Raw genomic sequence first — 23871 nt, 5'->3', positions numbered from 1 at the left:
GTGCAATTGTTAATTTTGGACATTATATATATATACATATATATATACGCACACACACACACACAGTCATGTGAAAAAGAAAGCATACCCTATTTAAATTCTATGGTTTTATATATCAGGACATAACAATCATCTGTTCCTTAGCAGGTCTAAAAGTTAGGTAAATACAACCAAAGATAAACAACACATGACATATTCCATCGTGTCATGATTTATTCAACAAAAATAAGCCAAAATGGAGAAGCCATGCGTGAAAAAAAAGTTAACCTTATGATTGTAGAACCACCTTTAACAGCGATAACTAATCATTTTTCTGTATGACTATATCAGTCTTTCACATCGTTGTGAAGGAATTTTGACCCACTCTTCTTTACATCGTTGCTTTAGTTCATCAAGGTTTTACTTGAGTATTCTAGAGACCAAACACAGAATATCAGCACAAACACTTCATACCAACTGTCAAGCACTGGTGGAGGTGTGATGATTTGGGCTTGTTTTACAGCCACAGGACCTGGAAACATTGCAGTCATTGAGTCAACCATGAACTCCTCTGCATACTAAGTACACCCTTACTGCTTTCACAGGAAGTAAGATGCTAAGTAGCAGACAGGTTCTAGAATACTTCTAGACTATAGAAGCACCTGTCTGCTACTTAGCATCTTACTTCCTGTGGAAGCAGTAAGGGTGTACTTAGTTTTTCACATATGGCTTCTCCATTTTAGCTTTATTTTTGTTGAATAAATCATGACGCAGTGTAAAATGTCATGTGCTGTTGTTCATCAGATTATCTTTACCTATTTTTTTTTTTTAGACCTGCTAAGGAACAGATGATTATTATGTCCTAATATGGAAAACCAGCCGTGCTGATTGAAATAAACTAGTGCTTAATGCACTTTGCTACAAAGACCCGTGAGTGCCCATTTTTCTTTGGTTACATGTGTCTGGCTATTTTTGGAGCACCCGGGCAAATGAAAGCCTGTGTATATTAACAATATTTCTGAGTGTGCAGCCGCTCCCTTTGGTTTGTGTATATATATATATATATATATATATATATATATATACACACATGCACGCATACATACATAGTACTGCTGTAAAGGAAGAATGCTTACGGTAGTTGTCTGTACTCATGTAAAAAGAACTCTATTGAAGAAAGTTAATAACTGAATTGATTAAAAAAAAAACAGCTAAGTTGAACTTGATGGTTACTAAACATGATACTCGCCTATTGCTTTGGACAGGAAACGGGTGCTATTGAGGTTCTTAATTTCAGTTCTCACTCCAAATGGCTCTCCTGGTTGGTGAACTGAAATGTTTGCATCAACTCTCATTTGACCCTCTAAAGTGACAAGAAAAATAAATAAATAAGGTTTATCATTTATGATTTTGACATCTCTGGAGCATCTGAAAATGAAGGAACAGGAATTATTATGAAAATAAGATATTCTCTGCACAGGCCACTCAACCTTCTCATTTGGGAGATGAGGGGGAAGTAGTGTGGCTGAAGCAGCTTGCTAAGTTTTATTAAAAAAAAAAAAAAAAAGAAAAACTCTGCAGTCCCAGAGCAGTGAGGATGTCATATCCTGGCGCATTGTATTTTAAAGATACAGGGAGCATCTCGGTTTGCTTTGCAGCAGATGGGCTAGCATCCCCCTAGAACTGCCAACCTAGGCATAGTAAGTATACAGAATATATACCGGTATATCTTCTCATTTCTTTCTCTATCTCCCCCTTCTCTCTTCCTTCCTCCCTCCCCTCAACTTACTTATAAAGTCTTACCTACATTCCTTTTAATCATTTCCCTCAAATCACCCTTTCCCTCCTTACTTTTCATCATTTGGAACCTACAATAGACTTCCTTGGATGTCATCCAACAACGCCAATTTAGTATTGCTACATTTTATTGGAGTCATACTTCGCACTGCCAGGTGATCCAGCTTACAGAATGTCGGCAGTAACAGCTTAAACATAAGATACAGATAAGTAAAAATGAAATATATCAAATTACCGTATTTGCTCGATTATAAGACGACCCCCCCAAAATCTGAATATTAATTTATGAAAAAAAGAAAAAGCCTGAATATAAGACGACTCTATAGGAAAAAAGTTTTACCAGTAAATGTTAATTCATGTAAACTATGTGAACAATTGTTTGTTAATAAAAGCTATGATTGAGAAAAATATTTTGTTTTTATTTCCTTTTTCCCCAACCTGCCCCCCCCAGTTATGCACATCTGCCCCCCAGGCTTCCCACTCTGCCCCAGAAATGCCTTATACCCCATATATGCCACTGCGCCCCATGATATGCCTTTTAACCCTATAAATGCCACTGTGCCCCATGATACACCTTTTAACCCTCTATATGCCACTGTGCCCCATGATATGCCTTTTGACCCCCTATGTGCCACTCTGCCTCCAGAAATGCCTTATACCCCTATATGCCACTCTGGCATTTAGGGGGTTAAAAGGCACATTATGGGGTAGAGTGGCATATAGGGAGGTATAGGGCATTTCAGGAGGCAGAGTGGCATATAGAGGGTTAAAAGGCATTTCTGGTGGCAGAGTGGCATTAATGGGGGTTAAAAGGCATTTCACAGAGCACTCTGCCTCCAGAAATGCCTTATGCCCCCCATTTAACACTCCCTTCCCCTCCCTCCTGCAAACTTACCGGAGCTTCTGAGTCCCCCGGTGCTTAGTCCGGGCAGCGTGTAGATCTCTACACGATTCGCATAGACAACTTCCGCTCTATGCGAATCGCGTAGAGGGCTACACGCTGCCCGGACTAAGCACCGGGGACTCAAAAGCACCGGTAAGTTGGGGGATAACACAGGATGATCCAGGTCCCCTGCATCTGAGTCCCCGGTGCTTAGTCTGGGCAGCGTGTAGAGCTCTACGTGAATCGAGTAGAGCTCTACACGCTGCCGGACTAAGCACCGGGGACTCAGAAGCACCGGTAAATTGGGGGGGGGCATAACACAGGAGGATCCAGGTCTCATAGTCAGACCTATTTGAGGTCTGATTATAAGACAACCCGATTATAAGACGAGGGGTATTTTTCAGAGCATTAAATGAACATGACCACACCTAACAATTTAATTATTCATTATGGAAGTGACAGGGGTGGGTCAAAGCAGAGGGTGGCTGGACCCAGAGGGGGAAGAAAGGGAGGGATCCGATGGGCACTGGAGAAGACAGGTCAGAGCTCTGCAGGAAGGGTCTGGGAAGATCAAAGTGGATCTGGAGGGGTTGGTTAGATCAGAGTGCAGCTGGAGTGGGCAGGGAATTAATTTGCATCAAATTCTGAAATCAGAAATGAGACGATTTTTAAGCTATCCACTCAAGAGAAAAGGTCATTTTTGCGAATTAAAGATCTGACTGGTCTGAGCAAACCTGTTTAACAAATGTCATCATTGGCTAGACATCATTAATCTGGCTCAAGATGCTTTTCAAGTTGGTGAAGCATCTTCTTTCTGTATAACAATCTGCTGCAACGTTTATATCTTCCAATTAGACAAAAGGCATAAGGATAATAAGACATTCTTCAAAGATTTCAAATGTATGACTGTAGTCATAGACACTGCATACTTTTTTCAACAACAAGCATCTGTAACCATTTGTTGCAAATGGTGAGAAAAAAATAATTAATTTATAAGTGTTAAAACAAACAAATGTAACATGACACAGCAGCATTTTTTACCAAGCTGACAAGGTAGTTGCAAAAAGGTTTTCATAAACGCATGTCTGTTTCAAATCTTCAAAAGATGATTTGAGAATAACTTGAAGGTGACAAATTAATTTAAAAAGGATCACATAGAGAAAGTGACAACTGTGGAAAGAATGTATGTTTTATCTCTTTTTATTACTATGCGGATAATTTTAAAGTAGACTTGCCACTGTGTTAAATTGAGCACAAAAAGCCAGGTGATGGATCATTAGCATGACAGCAAATTGAGGTGAACAGATGGGGTGTACATTTTAGAGAGAAGATGGATCAACATTAGGGTTCCTCAGTGCAGAGGGTACAATGCCAGCAGAAAAAGAGAAAAATGTGTGTCCATCATTTGTTTACCTTACTAGTACATCCTGGCCAGATCTGCACTATTCCTAAGTCTGATTAGTTTAGGGCTGCAGCTAACGATTATTTTCATAATCGATTAGTTGGCCGCTTATTTTTTCGATTAATCAATTAATCGGATAAAAAAATAAATGTACATTTTTCATTTATTTAAAATAATTTAAAAAACAAACATGATGTTAATCACAAACGGCAGAATAAAAAAACTTTGATAAAAATGTATTTCTTGTTTTTATTTCCCAACCTGCCCCCCCAGTTATTCACATTTGAGCCCAGTCTTGCCACACTGCCTCCCACATATGCCACATACCCCCAGACATGCCAGATATGTCAGTCCATCCTCCCCGGATATCCCATAGTGGCCTCATAGATTCACAGACTCATTCGCAACACATTGACACAATTATTTTATGAAGAAATACAGGATTAATCTTCACTGCCCCCAAGATTTAGATTCCCCTCGATTTGCCCCCCTTTACCTCTAACTGCACCTCAAGTTAACCTTATTAAATTAAATTAACCCTCAGTCCTCAGCATTAAATTAACCCTAACGACCTCATCAACCATTACTGCCCCTAAATTAACCCTAAAGAGCCCATCAACCATAACTGCCCCTAAATTAACCCTAAAGACCCCATCAACCATAACTGCCACTAAATTAACCCTAACGACCTCATCTACCATAACTGCCCTTAAATTAACCCTGAAGACCCCATTAACCATAACTTCCCCTAAATTAACCCTAAACACCCCATCAACTATAACTGCCCCTAAATTAACCCTAAACATCCCATTAACCATAACTGCCCCTAAATTAACCCTAAACACCCCATCAACCATAACTGGCCTTAAATTAACCCTAAACACCCCATTAACCATAACTGCCCCTAAATTAACCCTACACCTCATTAACCATAACTGCCCCTAAATTAACCCCCACTTCCCCTAACTTTCAGCAGCCCAAATATTAATTTTATACTCACGATAGCCGTGTGGATGCCAATGGGCAGGGCCAATGGGCAGTGACTGGGAGAAAGGAAGGGGCGGGGCCAATTGGCAGTGACTGCAGGGACGGACTGGTAAGTAGGAACTGCTGCTGTGAGTCACACTGAAATGGGTTATAAAACGAGGGGTATTTTTTAGTGCATTTGCTCTGAAAAAACCCTCATTTTATAATCGATAAAAAACGATTTAACTAATCGATAATTACATTTGTTGGCAACGAATTTCGTTATCAATTATTATCGATTTTATCGATTAGTTGTTGCAGCCCTAGATTAGTTTGGTGGAAGTTCCAGAACACCTTGAGCTTACCACTGCTAACTGAATAGAAAGTTAAAATGACAGCAGATAAGAATCATTCCACCCATCTAGTCTGCTCATATATCCTGCTATAAAGACTTAAACCTTTGTGGGTCATTATTCTTGTCTTAGATTCAGGATAGCTTTATGCATATTCAATGAATGTGCAAATTTACGCACTGTATTTACCTCTACCACTTCTCCCAGAAGCTGTTCTACTAAACTACCACCTTCTCGGTAAGGTAAACATTTACATCACATCTTGGTGAAAGGTCCCCCTCATTATATAGTGGACTGGATGGAGTATAGCCGTAAGAAAATCTGGGTTCCTGCCAAAGACAAACATGGCCTTGCTCAATCTTTTAAAGGTGCACATCCTGACTGGCCAGCTCCTGGTGGCTCAATGTTCGGGTTGGTGGGGCATACTGTTACACATAAAGTGTGCAGGGTAAATGGGTGATTAGATTACTTAAAAAGTAAAAGATGAGACCCAAGTTGCTGACAACAACCATGTTTCAAGGATACTCAAACTAACATCTGGAAAACCAGTGTATGTTCTATAGAATAGTCAGCCTCTGGAGATCTAGGCTGCTCATCTAAAGCCAATAACTGTTAAGGGGGGTTTCTATTCATCCTGCGCCTTGCGGGATGAAGGGGCAGGTTGAAAGTAGGGATGCACCGATATATACGTGGGCGAAACATATCTGCCGAGAAGGCCATTATCGGCAAAATGCCGAAAAAAAAGGACCAACATTTTTCCTGTTTTTTTCTTCTCCCTTTTTTGTGTTTCTTCTGTCTCTCTCTTTTTATTTTTTTTATATGCCTTTCAGCCCTCCCACACACTTTCCAAAAGCCTCCATGGCACCCCCCCCCCAATAACCATCCAGCAGCCCCTCCTTATACAGCACTTTAGAATTGTCCCTCTCCCCTTCCTGAACACAATACAATCCGGTAGTCCCTCCTTCCACATAACATTATCTGTCAGGCCCTCAATACCTAACTTGTTGAGAAACTTTAAAACTTTAAGAGAAGGCTGCTGAAACTTTTTAAAGAAACATCGAAAAGGGATCTTAAAAGCACCACCACACCCTTGAGGCCTTTGGCAAACCATGTACCCTATACATGGTTGGGGCTGTAAGGTTTAAACTTTTCAAGAAAGGTATAAAATCACAGATCTGCCTAATCTGCATAATTAATGTTTTGCCTAAGTTGAATAGCACATTTGAATGAAATGAATGCATGACATGATAAGACTGTATACCATAAATGCTTTGTGTGTTAATGAAACATAAAAGTGGAAGGAATCATGTTAACAAACACATTTTAGACTACAATGTTTTACCTGACATGTTTGCATAGCTTGTTCCAAGGGCTTGCAAAATAAGTTGAAGTTCTCTCACAGCAGCAGCGGCCTCTTCTCCACAATTCATGTCAGGTTCCATGACAATTTCCATAAGGCCAACCCCTGGCAAATATAAAGCAGTAAGTACAAGACATAAAGACAAGTATAGGGAGAAGGGAATTAAAAAAAAAATAAAAAAAAAATATACCAGTAACACATTGTAAACCTGAAAGATTTATTTGTAGAAAAATAGAAACAGATTGTGACAGCATAAAAAAGCCAACTGGCCCATCTAGCCCACCATGATGGAAATACTTTTACTTAGTTATTCTTTAGAATAACTTTATGCTCTTCTTCAAATGTACTTTGCCAAATGAAGTCAGTGGAGGTAGGCAAAGTCACCTTGTGCAATTAATACAAAGCAGAACAGTATCCTCTAAAATGTGAAAGTATTGTAGTTTCTGGGTTGTGATTTTCTTTTATTAATATTACTATATAAGTTACAGTAAAGACGGTTTCCCATTGAATACCTTGTCAAACATAGCATTTTTGACAGATCTGGTTGATTTACAAATAAGGATAAACAAATAAAGTGGCGTCACTATGGGGTTGAGGTGGGTGCAACACCCCAGAGGTCAGATGTGCTGGCTGGGGAGATCAAAAGGACACTGGTGTCTGTCACTGGGCCAGCTACCTCTAGAGGCAAAATGGACTGCCTGCCTCTGGAGGAGCAATGCCTGTTGGGGAGATCATGGCTCTCTCTCTAACTGGCCCAAAATAAAGGGAGTTCAAAGTCTGTTCAGACAGACCTCAGTTTCACTGTGCCTTTGTGATTAATGCTGGCTATTGATGCTGAGCGCCGGTATTTGTCATATCCTGGTGCTAAGCAGTGATAACCTGTTTGGAGAGACATATGTATGGAAAGCAAAGGGAGAGATAGATAGTAAGAAAATGGAGAAACAAATGGGAGAGACTGAGAGAAGGGGAAGATAATCAGAAATTATGAGAAAGGACAGACAGAGTGTTTGTATGTTACGATAAGTATATCTAAAGGCAAGTCCTGTGGATGCAACCTGGGTGCTAGGGCAAGTCCTGTGGATGCAACCTGGGTGCTAGGGCAAGTCCTGTGGCTGCAATCTGGGTGCAGGGCAAGTCCTGTGGCTGCAATCTGGGTGCAGGGCAAGTCCTGTGGCTGCAATCTGGGTGGTGGGAAATGTCCTGTGGCTGCAATCTGGGTGGTGGGAAATGTCCTGTGGCTGCAATCTGGGAGGTGGGAAATGTCCTGTGGCTGCAATCTGGGTGGTGGGAAATGTCCTGTGGCTGCAATCTGGGTGGTGGGAAATGTCCTGTGGCTGCAATCTGGGTGGTGGGAAATGTCCTGTGGCTGCAATCTGGGTGGTGGGAAATGTCCTGTGGCTGCAATCTGGGTGGTGGGAAATGTCCTGTGGCTGCAATCTGGGTGGTGGGCAATGTCCTGTGGCTGCAATCTGGGTGGTGGGCAATGTCCTGTGGCTGCAATCTGGGTGGTGGGCAATGTCCTGTGGCTGCAATCTGGGTGGTGGGCAATGTCCTGTGGCTGCAATCTGGGTGGTGGGCAATGTCCTGTGGCTGCAATCTGGGTGGTGGGAAATGTCCTGTGGCTGCAATCTGGGTGGTGGGAAATGTCCTGTGGCTGCAATCTGGGTGGTGGGAAATGTCCTGTGGCTGCAATCTGGGTGGTGGGAAATGTCCTGTGGCTGCAATCTGGGTGGTGGGAAATGTCCTGTGGCTGCAATCTGGGTGGTGGGAAATGTCCTGTGGCTGCAATCTGGGTGGTGGGAAATGTCCTGTGGCTGCAATCTGGGTGGTGGGAAATGTCCTGTGGCTGCAATCTGGGTGGTGGGAAATGTCCTGTGGCTGCAATCTGGGTGGTGGGAAATGTCCTGTGGCTGCAATCTGGGTGGTGGGAAATGTCCTGTGGCTGCAATCTGGGTGGTGGGAAATGTCCTGTGGCTGCAATCTGGGTGGTGGGCAATGTCCTGTGGCTGCAATCTGGGTGGTGAGCAATGTCCTGTTGCTGCAATCTGGGTGCAGGGCAAGTCCTGTGGCTGCAATCTGGGTGGTGGGCAATGTCCTGTGGCTGCAATCTGGGTGGTGGGCAATGTCCTGTGGCTGCAATCTGGGTGGTGGGCAATGTCCTGTGGATGCAATCTGGGTGGTGGGCAATGTCCTGTGGATGCAATCTGGGTGGTGGGAAATGTCCTGCGGCTGCAATTTGGGTGGTGGGAAGTGTCCTATACCAAGTACTAAGAGACTGTGTGTCTTTGGAACTATGTGCGTATGTATGTGATGGTGCGTGTGATTATGTATGTGCGTGTATGAGATTGTGTACATCTGTATGTGTATGTACTTTTGTAACCTTCTGTGTATCTGGTCTGGTCGGGGAGTAGGTCCATGGGGGTTACACCAACCTTATTGATGTCACTGAACAAATATATCATAATGCACATTAGAAATTATTTCTCAGTGAAGCAGGCAAATGTGACTTACCAGCTCTATTCAAGTCAATGAGGGTCTGTCGCCTTATGTCATCATGTAGACTTTTGCCACTGTCCTGTTCCAACTGGACCTGCTTGATTCTGACACTTTTGGTTACCATCTGATCCCACTTGGTTCCTACTTGATGGCGGTATATCAGATTTCCATTAACAGCGACTGGAAGCCTTTGTTGAGTAATTTGATAACCAGCCTGCATTGCATTGTAAAGCATGTTAGTAGAATTCATCTTCTCATTGTTTATAATTAAATCCAGTAGCTTGGCATATGAGTCATCAATGTATTCAATTAGAGACCTTTGTGTTACCAGAGGCTTCTATCCCAGACTACACTATTAAAGAACAGCGTCTGAGTCTTGTTAAAGTTAAGGTTTGTAAAATAAATCTTTTCTATTGCATCACAGCAACACTTTCTCTCAATCACATGTCAAGCAACATTCAAATATCATTTAAAATAATGCATTACAATTCATGACTTGCTCCTGTTTTTCAGTGGACATGTTTTTATGTCTATTTTTTTATTTGATTTTGACATAACTTTTTTCAACACCTGAGAATTAAATTCAGACATATATACCATTCATGGGAATGTTGACCCACTTAACTAACCATGAACATGAAAATAATTAATATAAGAAATTTGGCCAACTAAGGAGTCAGGTAGCAATTGCTGGTTATGAATCATATGTTTCATATGGCTGCCACAGCATGACCCCAAAGCACCATAATGAAATCTATAGCATTAGTCTTATGTGCCATTGAAACTATTTTTTTTGTTTGGAAATATTATTTACCAAATTGTTGCCTAGTCATTAAATAAGCTAATTATTCAACATGACTGCTGGCTGGTGGTTTCATTGGGCTTTCAAAGTTTCTTTTTTTCTGTCCAGGGATGCTTGGTCATCCATATTAGCACATTTATTTCCCCGGGTAACAAGAAAACATCCAAAGGAATATTTCATGCAGAAATATGGTTTAAGTCTGCGACCTTTTTGTTATGTAAAAAAAACCCCTCCCTGGCTATATGTCTAATGCAATACACTTGCATCACTTTTAGCTACATATAATGTTACCTAACCTTTAGTCATCCTAAATTATTTAAAATGTGAATGTGGCATTTTATTAAGTTTTAGAAACTGAATATGGTCTTTGTCCTCAGTTAAACTCTGTTTTAAACAAGCATTTTTATTTATTTAATTTTTATAAAGTGAATACTGATGTTGAATGAAGGACATGACTGAATTTCAATGCTGTTTTTAAAATGCAGGACGTAAAAGCATGATTAAATACCCAGCACTACTAGACACAGTACATTAAGTTAATTCATCACAGGAAAAGCGTCCAGTGTTTATACATATGTACAGTGTGGCTTGATGGATTCCCTCTGCTATCACTCAGAGCAGAAGGGGACAAGGTCACAGAAGCACTAATGTCAGAGCAAATTCATTTTCATTAAAAAGATGTCCATATTAAGAATTAAAACATATATTTATTGCCTTAAAACAAAAATGGTTGTCTCCTATTGTTTTACTAATACACAGCTATCGAACTTCACTCAAAGAAGTTTGCAAGCTCCTACAAGTAATCCATTTTCTTTGCCCCAGAGAACACTGACCATTCAAGATATTATATGATGTTACTTTTCTCCAGCGTTTGTACAAAGACTGTGTTGAGAATCATGTCTAGCTAAGTATTGCTCCAAGAAAATTAGTTTCAGTAGTCAAACTGTGGGAACTATGAAATAAATTGAAAGTTGTCTCAAGTTTGGTGCTAGCTCACTACTGCCGGTCATAAGTAAAGTAGGGCTGCAACTAACGATTATTTTAATAATCGATTAGTTGGCCGATTATTTTTTCAATTAATCGGATAAAAAAATGCATTTTTTTTTCAATTTAAAATAATGTAATAAAAAACGTACAATTTACACTTTCATCTCTTTATTGCAATGGCCTCTCGCTATTCACCTTCTTATTTTACTGACATAATAATAAAAGCTACAAGAACCCAAACACTGTGTTTCTCAAACTAGGTTTTAATACAAAGTTATTAGTAAATATTAATTAATATGGTAACTATTTTTCATATTTAATAAAAACTATGCGAAGAAAGCCTTATTTTTTTTTTTATTTACCAAACTGCCCCCAGTTATGCACATCTGACCCCCAGCTTGCCACTCTGCCCCCATATATGCCTTATACCTCTTATATGCCAGATTCCACTGTGCCCCTGATATGCCTTATACTCCAGATATGTTTTATGCCCCCCCTGATATGCCTAATATCGATATGCCTTATACCCCCTATATGCCACTGAGCCCCCTGATATACCTTTTACCCCCAGATATGTTTTATGCCCCCCTGATATGCCTAATATCGATATGCCTTATACCCCCTATATGCCCTGAAATTCATAATACCCCCCATACACCACTATAACTCACCCATACACCACTCTGGCTCCTCCCCCTCCCATACACCACTCTGGCTTCTCCCCCTCCCATACACCACTCTGCCTCCTCCCTCTCCCATACTCCACTCTGCCTCCTCCCCCTCCCATACTCCACTCTGCCTCCTCCCCCCTCCCATACACCACTTTGCCTCCTCCCCCTCCCATAATCCACTCTGCCTCCTCTCCCCTCCCATACTCCACTCTGCCTCCTCCCCCCTCCCATACATCACTCTGGCTCCTCCCCCTCCCATACACCACTCTGCCTCCTCCCCCCTCCCATACTCCACTCTGCCTCCTGTCAGCAACGGAGGTTCACAAGACACCAGGGAGAGGGGTAGAGAGGCAGAGTGGCGTATGGGAGGGGGAGGAGCCAGAGTGGTGTGTGGGAGGATGGCTCCCATACACCCCTCTGAATCCTCCCCCCTTCCATACACCGCTCTGCCTCTCTACCCGGCTCCGTTGCTGACAGGAACTTTCACTGCAGCTTCATAGAAGCCTCGGCGTAAGTGAAGGTGAGTAACGGAGGCTGTATGGCGATGCAGACCCCCACTGGCTGACAGAGAGGATGATTCTCTGTCAGCCGGTAGGGGGTCTGCACGATGAGCACAGCCAGCCTCCGTTACTGCCCTTCACTTACGCTGAGGCTGCAGTGAAAGTCCTTGTCAGTAACGAGTCGGGAGAGAGGCAGAGTGATGTATGGGAGGGGGGAGGAGTCAGAGGGGTGTATGGGAGGGGGGAGAGACGGAAGTGAGAGACCGGCCGACAGTGAGGGGAATCCAGGTCCCCTGCAGCGTTGCGGGGGATCTGGATTCTAGTGTTATAATCCGATCTCTGTTTGAGGTCGGATTATATAAGGAGAGGAGTTTTTCAGAGAATTTGCTCTGAAAAAAACCTCTTTTTATAATCAATAAGAATCGATTCGATTAATCGATAATGAAAATCTTTGACAACGATTTTCATTATCGATTATTATCGATTAGTTGTTTCATCCCTAAAGTAATGCCTACATAAGTACTCATTATTATTATTAAAGAATGGTGTATGTTAGAATATGAGCTGTATGAATATTGTTGTCAGGCTTAACCCACATAGACTTGAGTATGAGTGGTAAAACATGTACTTTCATGTTAATTAAATTGACTGCTACCAATTATTCATCTTTTGGGCTACTTCAAAATGTCCTCCACAAAAGACATGGAGTCTTGTATACACTGCACACAGGTGCTCTAGTGTACCTGGCTTTATTTTGCAGTCCTGTAAACTCTAAACCCCTTTGAACCTTTTAAACGTACTACCAACACACACAAGGTGAAAGATAAGATATCGTCATTTTTACAATACAAAAATACTCACAGGGAGGTCTGCATAGAAATAGTGCTTCCGATCAAACAGAGACCTTTTATTTATAGTGCAGTTCAAAGCCAGGCCTGTCATCACAGCTGCTTCAATACATCTTCTGTTAATGACCTAGAAATACAGAATACATGTAATAGAAATGTGCAAGGCCACAAAAAATGTCTAAAATTACAGAAAGGTTTGAGAATGGCTTTTTAATTCTAGATAGCTGGTAAAGCTACTTCTTACACACACACATAGCTACAGAATTACCCATATACTTTTTAACAATAAACTGGTAAGGACACTTTGGGGTATTTTTCCTAAAGAAAAGTTAACTTGATAGTTTTCATGAGAGTTGTGTTTCAGCTCTTATACACAATACAGTAATAAAGTGCTTGGCTGGTCCCATATAATACATAGTACAATTAGTGATATTTAACCAAATTACGCTCACCCATTAAATTAGGAATCACGCGTGGCCAGTTCAGCCATTCTAGCTTGAGAAAGCTACTGGTGTCGGCCCTTCATTATGACACCACAGCTTTCTACCAACTCTATTTTAGTAAATAAACCTCTTTGAAATACACTATATCTGTCCCAATATGAACAAACCCCGAGCTTGAGCCTATTAAGTCCAGACTGGTCAAAATAAAGCCAAAATGGTGAAGCCATTTGTGAAAAACTAAGTGCATTCTTACTGCTTCCGTAGAAATTAATTAATCATCAGCAAATGGGACCAACTCTATAAAAGCTGAAGTTTTAGCAGTTTGCTGATCTGGAGCATTCAGGTGTGTGTTAACACAATGCCAATAAGGAAAGACATCCGCAATGATCTTCGAGAAGCAATTGTTCCTGACCATCAATCTGAGAAGGGTTATAAGGCAGTTTCTAAACAATCTAAAGTCCATCGTTCTACAGTGAGAAAGATTATGCAAAAGTGGAAAACATTGAAGACGTTTGCCAATCTCCTCAGGAGTGGACGTCCCAGCAAATTTACCCGAAAGTCAGACCATGCAATGCTCAGAGAACATCTCAGAGTTACATCTCAGACTCTACAGGCCTCAGTTGGCATATTAAATGCTAACAGACATGGATTGTTTGGAAGGGTTGCCAGGAGAAGTATGAAACTACAAAATAAAGTGCAATATGTACAATATGGATGAGTTGTACAGCATAGTCTCCCTGTGTATTTCTGCATATTTACTACTAGATGTTTAGATGTAGCTGTCCCCAAAATATTGAAATACCTTACGCATTACTCAAGCCAACCTGCCAGATTCTTTTTAAATGCCTAAGGAAATGTATTACAAGCTGTCTCTACAGAAAACCTTGGTTGTAGTAGCAAGCCTTTTAACATATAAAATACAGTTTATTTTGCTATTTAATAAATACATAATAAAATGTGTTGTTTTTACGGTTTGGAATGCGCTTTCATTTATTTTCAATTAGAAAGGACATAAATATTTTGAATTGCACCAATATTAGTGATTAGCACACACTTTAATTTACACGTACTGATATCATTTACGCATAATGTGTTGGAATGGTTTTACCATTTTGGATATGCCTAAGCCACAGGTAGTTCTCCAGAAGGATTATGACATTTTGGAGAGAGTTTAGAGGAAGGCAAGCACAATAGTAAATCTTTTGCAGGATACAAAAAACGTATAGCCCGTAGGAAATAAGAGAGAGGGGAGACATGATAGAAATATTTAGATACTTACAGATTCAACAAAGTACAGGGGGAGACACGTTAGAGCAAGAAGTCATGTTCTAAATCTACAGGGCCAGGGGTACAGATCTAAAGTAAGGAGGTTTTATATTAGAGTGTGGTACATAAATGAAACAGCCTCCCAGCAGAAATGGTAGAGGCTAATAGAGTGAGGCAATTTAAACATGCATGCGATTTTCAAAATATATCCTGAATCCAATACAAGGACTGATAAAGATGTGTGTATTTACATCAAAACAAATGGCACAATGGTTCTTATCTCCTTTCAAATTCTAGATTTCTATGACATTTGACAGAAAGAAACTCCACCACTTATCTTTATATGCAGGGTACCTCTGGAAATATAGCTGTGCTGCATTGGCAGTAGCATTATTATCTTCAACAAAAGACTGATTTGTATCATAAAAGAACTCCTAAACACATTATAAAGCCACATGGCAATACTGGAAGACAGGAGGTACATCAGACATCTGGTCTAGGGAAACAATTTTCTGCATGATGGATCATTGTTAGTCAAATTAACCTGCTCTTAAAGTAATCTATTTAAATCTGCATTTGCTAAGGTATTTCAAAAATATATGATCCAATGAACTCCACACAATGGAGGCAAGTATTCAACATGTGATACACAATTCTGATACTTATACGGTTCGTTATAGCATTGCTGGCCTTGCAGTTAGGATAAGAGAACACTATTTAATATATTTAATCTTGTGTAAGAGTGACACATCTGAAAATCACCAACCACTATATGGCTCTATAGTTGAATTAATCCCAAATTGTATCACTCACTTCCACTCATTGAGTATGTTCTGATATTGGGAAACTGCATTATATGTTGCAAAACTAATATATATACATGTGCTTATTACACTAGGCATTTTATTCTAGCTCAATAAATAACTTTACAGATACTTAAATCAAGCATTGTAATGAATAAGAGTAGAGATAGTGAGAAGGGAAAGAGTTAATGAAATGCAGAAGATATGGGCACAAGGGGGGCAGATAAAGAAAAAGAAGAGAGATTGAGATAAAGAGGAGAGGACAGATAATCAGAGATGGGGAGAGAGATCAGGAGAAAGGGGGAGAGATAATAAGAAAACAAAGGAATAGTCAGAACGGGAAATTAAGAGAAACAGAGAAGATAAGAATAAAAAGGAGGGATAAAATGAAATCTGAGGAGATGTAAGTAAAAGTGGAAAACATGAGATAAAAAGGGAGATATAAACGAGAGGTAGGGAGAAAAGGGACAGATAAAAGGGAGGATAGAGAAAGAGGAGAGGAGATTTACAGAAAGCAGAGATAGAGGAAAAAAGGTGAGATGGGGAAAGAGGAGGTGGGATGGTAATGGTGGGATCATAAAGAGAACAAAAAGATAGGAAGCAAGGAAAGAGAAACAGAAAGGGAAGAAATAGAAAGGAGAAAAAAAAGAAAGTTGCTGGGGCATGTCCTTATGTACATGTTATAGAGTTAGAAATGTGGTGTCTAAATCAGAAGGACTTGGCTACATTTTTTACAGGGGTTGTTGGAAATGAAGAAACCAGAATATTTTTGATTTAGAAATGTTTTACAAATATGTGTGTATATTGGTGCAGTGTGCGCAGGGTCCACTCCCAAAGCGGATTCCACTGCTATCAAATCTTTTGGAACAATGCACCTCGTCCTGGCAAATTCAGTACGGTCACATATAGCAGAATACACCTCTATGTTTCACATTACTCTGGCTTTATATATAGTGTTTCTGATGTTGGCTCAGGTTAGCACTACTCCTAAGTGTCTGAATTCCAGCTAGGAAAAGTGACACTCAACTGAGGAGAAGGCTGCAATTACTGCATATGTATCACGCTGGGAAAACAGGAACACTCATGCTAAAAAATATACGTTTTTCTGTGCCTTCAATTAACAAAAACCTAATTATTACATATTGCTAGGTATCCTACTGACAATATAAAAAAGGCACCAAGTGACAAAATGGTAGGAGTTTCCCTTTAAGGCTGACATAGGATTTTCACCATTTTCTTTTCTATTAACTAAGAACGCAAACTCAACAAAGACAAATCCTATGGTGAGAAAATATTGCTACTATTCAAGCCATTGATTTGGAAACTCTGTATCCCCTCTTGAGCAGACTATTTATTACCAGCTTGCAAGCCACAAATCTATTTAGTTACAACATTGATAACAAATTATATTGTCAGGCTGAAAAAGCGATATATCTGCTTAATTGTGTTGCATACCATAGGGAAACAACATAACGATAGCCTGTAATCCTTCTTATTCAAGAAAAATGCATACTTAGTTGTTAAACTTTAAGACTTAGGTGATCCATATGAAATATAAACCTTTGGCCCATAATCAGTTTCTTTAATATCTGTTATCGTGAACTGTGCTAGATGATCCAACTGAGTAGTACTTGTTCACTACAATAAAGCTTGTACATTTGAAATGTATACAAGAAGCACTGCCATTTTTTCTTGGAGGTACCCACTTAAAGACCAACTGTTATTTAACCCAATGCGCATCACAGAAATACAATTGATGTGCCTGGCTAAATGGGTTTAGAAAATGATCAAAAGTCACTTTCTTCTGCCAAACGCTCTGCGTGATTGCTCCCAGGAACAAACACAAGTGCCGCAGTGTGTACCAGCGTATGGTTTGATTGGTTAAATTGAATTGGCCAGACAAAATTTTATAATTTCCATACGCTAAAATACATTAACACACTCTAACACCATACTGTACATACACACAAACTCCAGAACTATACATATACACACATACACACTGACTGACCTTATAGCGCACACACACACTCTCTTACACACCCTCCCTCTCACCTCGTGGAAACCAGCCATGCCGCTGCCTATCTTCTGCCATTGTGAATTCCGGCACCCTATGCTTTCTTGCGAGGGTGCCGTGAGGCTCCCAGGAGGGTCAAGTTACGTGCATTACAGGATCCTGCTTGGAGCCTAACGGCACCCGCAACACCGCTCCCCTGCAGGAGGATTCATAATGGTAGCCCTGTAGAACCCTTGACACAAGGAAGTGGTTTCTAGTCATCATGGCAACCTGGCTCCCTGGGTTTAAATTCATACCCAAATTACAATGTGCCTAAAAGAAAATGCAAAAAAGAAAAAAAACTCTACCACAAACTGACTGGTGGTAGAATTAATGCATGTAATACTAATTTGATATGAACAAAATAATGGTATCTAAAGAAAGCTCTACTTGTCCTTTTATTTATATATATATATATATATATATATATATATATATATATATATATTAGGGCTGCAACAACGAATCGATAAAATCGATAATAATCGATTATGAACATCGTTGTCAACGATTTTCATAATCGATTAGTTGAATCGATTTTTATCGATTTATAAAATTATGTTTTTCAGAGCAAACGCTCTGAAAAACTCCCGTCCTTCTATAATCCGATCTCAAACAGAGATCGGATTATAACTGTAGAATCCAGACCCCCCGCAGAGCTGCAGGAGACCTGGATCCTCTCTGCCACCCGGTGAGGGTCTGTGCAAAACACACAGACATCCTCCGCTTCTCCCCTCCACTTCCGCCGGGGCTTCTATTACTGAACCCGGCGTCATGTGACCTTCCGGTGTAGCTTCCATCATGGAAGCCCCAACGGAAGCGGAGGGGAGAAGCGGCTGTCTGCGCGCATCACACAGACCCCTACCGGCTGCCGGAGAGGATCCAGGTCCCGCTGCAGCGCCTGCTGGGGATTTGGATTTTAGTGCGCGATGTGCACTGTGTACTGCCACTTCCACCTGCCCCACCAGGGGTTAATATATCAACAGAAGAAAAACAGGACAAGTAAGCAGCACTGGGTAAGTATTATCTTTATTTTTATGCTCATTTGCCCTGTGTTTCTTCTGTTGATATATTAACCCCTGGTGGGGCAGGTAGAATTTTTGCGGGATCTATTAATTATGTGCATTTGTGTTTTTTTTTTTATGTCTATAATATTTGATTTATTGTCCATATATTTATATATATTTATATTGTATTGTGTATTTTTTTTGTCTATATTTAATAAATATAAAAAACAATTTTAGTGATGTCAGTTTTTCTTATATCGGGGGGGTCATAAGACATATCAGGGGGCACAGTGGCATAAAGGGGCTATAAGGCATATCAGGGGGGACAGTGGCATAAAGGGGCTATAAGGTGTATCAGGGGGGACAGTGGCATGAAGGCGCTATAAGGTGTATCAGGGGGGACAGTGGCATAAAGGGGCTATAAGGCATATCAGGGGGGACAGTGGCATAAAGGGGCTATAAGGCATATCAGGGGGGACAGTGGCATAAAGGGGCTATAAGGCATATCAGGGGGGACAGTGGCATAAAGGGGCTATAAGGTGTATCAGGGGGGACAGTGGCATGAAGGCGCTATAAGGTGTATCAGGGGGCACAGTGGCATGAAGGCACTATAAGGCATATCAGGGGGCACAGTGGCATCTCAGTGGCATATAGGGGTAAAAGGCATATCGGGGCATGGTGGCATATCAAGGGTAAAGGTATATAGGGGGCTATAAGGCATATCAGGAGGGCACAGTGGCATATCGGGGCACTGTGGCATATATGGGGCTATAAGGCATATCAGGGGGCACAGTGGCATATTAGGAGACAAAGTGGCATATCAGTGGCATATAGGGGGCTATAAGGCATATCAGGAGGGGTATAATGCATATCAGGGGACAGAGTGGCATATAGGAGGTATCCCCTTATACCTCCTATATGCCACTCTGTCCCCTGATATGCCTTATACCCCTCCTGATATGCATTTCTGGGACAGAGAGGCAAGCTGGGGGTGAGATGTGCATAACTGGGCAAAAATAGTTTACATGAATATTTACTAGTAAAGCTTTTTTTGGTATTTTTGGAGTTCTTGTTAAAATATAGCTTTAATTATTATGTCAGTAAAATAAGAAGGCGAATCGTGAAATGCCATTGTAAATTATACGTTTTTATTTAAAATAAACGAAAAATTTGCATATTTTTTTTTACCCGATTAATCGATTAATCGAAAAAATAATCGGCCAACTAATCGATTATGAAAATAATCGTTAGTTGCAGCCCTAATATATATATATATATATATATATATGTATGTATAATTTGTGTGGGTACACGAGAGAGAAGAAAATTTACAGCTAAACAGCAACACCGCATAAATGCTAAAAATGTAGGGTACAAAACATCTCTGTTCTTAAATGGTTAATATCACTTTCTATCCAAACATACCCTTTGTGTAATTTACAAAATGCACGTTCAGAGGTAGGCAAGAGATGGCACTTGCCCCTCCTAGAAATTCAAAGAAGCCCACTGGAGCATCAACAGGGGAGGGAGAACCAGTAGGCTGTTTGGAGTAGGTGAACTAGATGTAAAGGCAGAAAAAAACACCTGGGAGCCAGCAAAAAAAGGTTTTATTCTATTCTGTACAGCCCAGAGTGGTTTGCTGGCTCTCTTCTAGCTGTCTGCTCCCCAGTCTAGTATGTTATGGGAAAGTAAGTACAACTGAAGTGTCACAGGTTCATTTTTGTATAAATATGGATTGACACTGCAGCTGCTGTGGAATGCACATCACGTGATTCTCAGCCATCCATTTAGTTTCGTGAACACAACAAACGTAATAACAGCATCTTAAGCGCCGAATGTTACCACAACAGCTGGAAATCTACCTATTTTGCTTCCAAGACAAATAAACTAAGATTTTTTTGATTTTTTTTTTTGTAATATCTCAGAATGCTACACTACACAACATCAACTTTTCTTGATTGTAACTAACATGATGTTGAGCCAGCAATGGTAGAAATAGTAGCTGGTAACTGTACATTGGGGAGGGGGGCTACAATAAGTCTACGGTACAAGCAATAACTTTTCTTGACAGTATCTACAATAATATTCAGCAGCCATATTACTGACTTAACTTCATGGGAATTGTAGTTATGGACTTGTAGTTATAGACTGGGGTTGTGGTGGCCTGCAGTACACATTAACTGTAGCTCCCATGATATACAGTTAACCATTACTAAACACCATTACATTACATTTATTTATATCTTGTCAGTAGGCGCTGTTGTGCTGTTACAACAAAGTCAGTAAAATAAGTTAAACACATAATACAATATAAACAATAACAAACTGTTACAAATTGTTTTGTGAAATTTTTTGCTCCAGAGACAAAACATTAATTTATAACACACAAGTTTGAGAGTAAATTATAAAGTCCCCAAATAGGCCTTTAATTTTTAAATGCATATTGCAGTTTTGTTAGTGGAGAAGAAAATAAGATTTTTGACTAATTTCACGCCTCCTAAAAAATAAAAACTATTTCATATTGCATATTCCAATAATTGATTTCTCGTTACACAAAAAAATATAGCCTCTTTCCATGAAGATAAACTGAAACGAACTACTTACAGGCAGTGTACCCGGCAAGGAAGCATCAAAGAATGAAACTGTAGAATTAGGAGGAGCAGCAAACTGCACTCTGGAACTTGAAAATAGCTTGGACTCCGAATTAATTTGAGCATGGATTTCAAGACCAACAACGCTTTTCCAACGCAGGGATCTGCAAGAACAAAACATTACAAGTATGGTTTACGGTGTTCAGATACCTGAGCTCACAATATAACAATTCTCCTTCCTAGCAGCTCATACTCAACATTTCACCCCTATGCTACTGAAGTTATAACAAGAAGATTTTATAAAAATACAGAAAGTAAACTATGAAGGCAAATGAAAAAACTGGTGTCTTAATATGTGTGTTTATTGTGTCAAAATCAGTATCTTCTACAACCAAACAACCCTAGAAAAGTCAAGTTAGTGAATCTGTGGTTTTTCATACATATAAACTGGTATCTAGTCAAAAATCAACATGTTAAAACCAGCTATGGGTTCATACACTTCTTAGTACTTTCTTTTTCAAAGAGATTTAGTGAGAAGGTACATAGGATACAACTCAGTTTTGTACAATGCAAGACAAAACATACACCTGTGTGGGCAGACTAATCAATGGCTTTATCTGTAATCTGTGGTTCTATTCAGTAAAGCTCTCTTAGGAGGCTTTTAGTTCTGACAGTAATCCAACACTATGATTGTTCATTGATCCTTTTAGTTATAAAGAACAGAACCTGACAAAACATAAGGGCCAGTTGAACATGTTATGTTTTCTATTCCCCTAGTCTACCTTCATATTCTGTATTCAGTACTTTCAAGTGGACCTGCCATCCACAAATATGAGGATCACCGGGTTCACCACAGGCTTAGTAGAGCATCTTAAGTTACACAATGTGTGAGCTGAATTTGTTTTTATGTAATTAAACCTACAGAGGAAAGAATAAAACGACAGATCCGCTCAAGGTTATTTGCTTAGTATAATGGACAGATCAGTTAACTCTATAAGGAGATTGGTGTTTCTGCTCCTTGACTTTACTATACATTATGAATGTTCAGCCTCACAGAGCTTCTGCTGCTTGTAGAATTTGGTTGACCATGCCTGTGTGGCCCTTCATAATGAAGAGCTAAGAGCACAACTCAAATGACAACTCTCCCTTTAGTGAATTAACCCCTTTGTGTAAGTGGAAAAGCCCAACAGGCCACCTTGACTTTTAAGTTTAATCAAATATATAATAAAATATACAAAAATTGAGGAGCGCACAAACTAAAAAAAACAAACATAAAAGGCATACAAAAGGCAGATTCCCGGAATAATAATGACCAATAAGTACACATAACAAAGCAATAATTTAGCACGTACCATTAAAAAAATATTGGGGATTGTGTAACACTATATGCCTATATATTGCTTAGCCCGCCACTACGTCAAAAAACTCAGAGCTTAAAAAAAATGTAACATGCACATCCTTTAATTTTAAACAATTAAAATCTAAGTACTTTAAACAGCTCATTGTCATATGTCTAAAAGCGAGAGTAATTACAGATACACGTTTATGTGGCTATAAAGGACTATGCTAGAGGTGTCATACTGCAATAAGCGCATAAGACCCCAAGCACAGACCCCACAGTTTGGAAACTAAGGAAAAGTGTATACATTTTTGGGATTCCATTGGACCCGATTTCCAATAAATGGCTATTTCTGTTACACCATCTACTTCAACAAAGTATATTGGGAAGAGTCTCAACAAGGCACAAATGCTTCCTTCCTGTCAATAGGTATTGTTATTTTGTACGTCACATCTTTATAAAGGCTGCGCACACATCTATAAACATGATTCCATGTCTAACCACACCATGACTAGGAAAACTATATTGAATAACACAGAAACGGGGGGAGACAATGAATTATAGATGTGTGGCAATTATTTAATTTATTGTATTTCCTGTTATTGTTACACTAATAATGTGTCTGTAGTACATTTCCTCCACTTTGCACCCAGTGAGAAGACACCATGTTAAGACTCGATGTACCCTGTGTCTCTGGCATGTTTGCAGACGGTGCTGGCCCTTCTCTGTCCTCTCCCATCACCGCAGAAGTGTTTAATAAAGTAGCCTGGCTGCAAACTATGCACCGACGACACCACACAAACACGATACTGCAGTAAGGTCGCGGCCATCTTTAAACAGCGGCTTGCACGGGACTCTGGGAGTAGTAGTTTTCCAAGTCCAAGTCGCGTTTGCTTGCGACGACAGCTTATCAGGGAATCGACTACAACACCCGACATGCACCCTGCTCCGTGTAGCATCAAGATTGTCGCTGTGCACAGCGGACGTGCTTACGATGGGGCCGGATTGCACTACGAATATAGACGAATGTGGGGAATAAAAACATGTTAAAATTGTTGACTCTGTTGTGGAGAATGTTTGTGTTCGGGTTTTAAACCTCCTAATTGTGCCTGTTTGCAACAACGTATGCTGGGTTAGAGTTTATCACAGTGTTCTACAGCTATAAAGATAACAATGGATAGAAACAGCAGGATAGTGTTGTATGCATTGAACTGTGTTCATAAAATCTATTATTCTTTGAGATGCCTTACTCATCTGTATCAACAAGGTTCTTCTAAGTCGCATAAGAAGTCATGGTTAAGCCCTTCTAACCACCACTAACA

General features: G+C 40.1%; 1 protein-coding gene across 1 annotated transcript in view; it reads right to left on the bottom strand.

The window, feature by feature from the left end:
• Window positions 1–23487, bottom strand: part of LOC149287390 (glutamyl-tRNA(Gln) amidotransferase subunit B, mitochondrial-like) — a 39216-nt gene extending 15729 nt beyond the window's left edge. Inside the window, exons 1-6 of the mRNA XM_089492895.1 lie at window positions 23234–23487; window positions 21224–21374; window positions 13058–13171; window positions 9252–9450; window positions 6723–6845; window positions 1229–1342 (exon numbers count right to left, since the gene is read on the bottom strand). Coding sequence (XP_089349021.1) covers window positions 1229–1342; window positions 6723–6845; window positions 9252–9450; window positions 13058–13171; window positions 21224–21374; window positions 23234–23487 — 955 coding nt within the window. The remainder of the gene's footprint in view (window positions 1–1228; window positions 1343–6722; window positions 6846–9251; window positions 9451–13057; window positions 13172–21223; window positions 21375–23233) is intronic.
• Between the last annotated feature and the right edge of the window lie 384 nt (window positions 23488–23871).

Source organism: Sceloporus occidentalis, unplaced genomic scaffold (assembly GCF_023333645.1).
Source record: "Sceloporus occidentalis isolate IW3139 unplaced genomic scaffold, rSceOcc1.0.p SCAF_61, whole genome shotgun sequence".
Taxonomy (NCBI): domain Eukaryota; kingdom Metazoa; phylum Chordata; class Lepidosauria; order Squamata; family Phrynosomatidae; genus Sceloporus; species Sceloporus occidentalis.
Note: the sequence above shows the minus strand (reverse complement) of the source record. Positions and strands in the feature narration are given on the sequence as shown.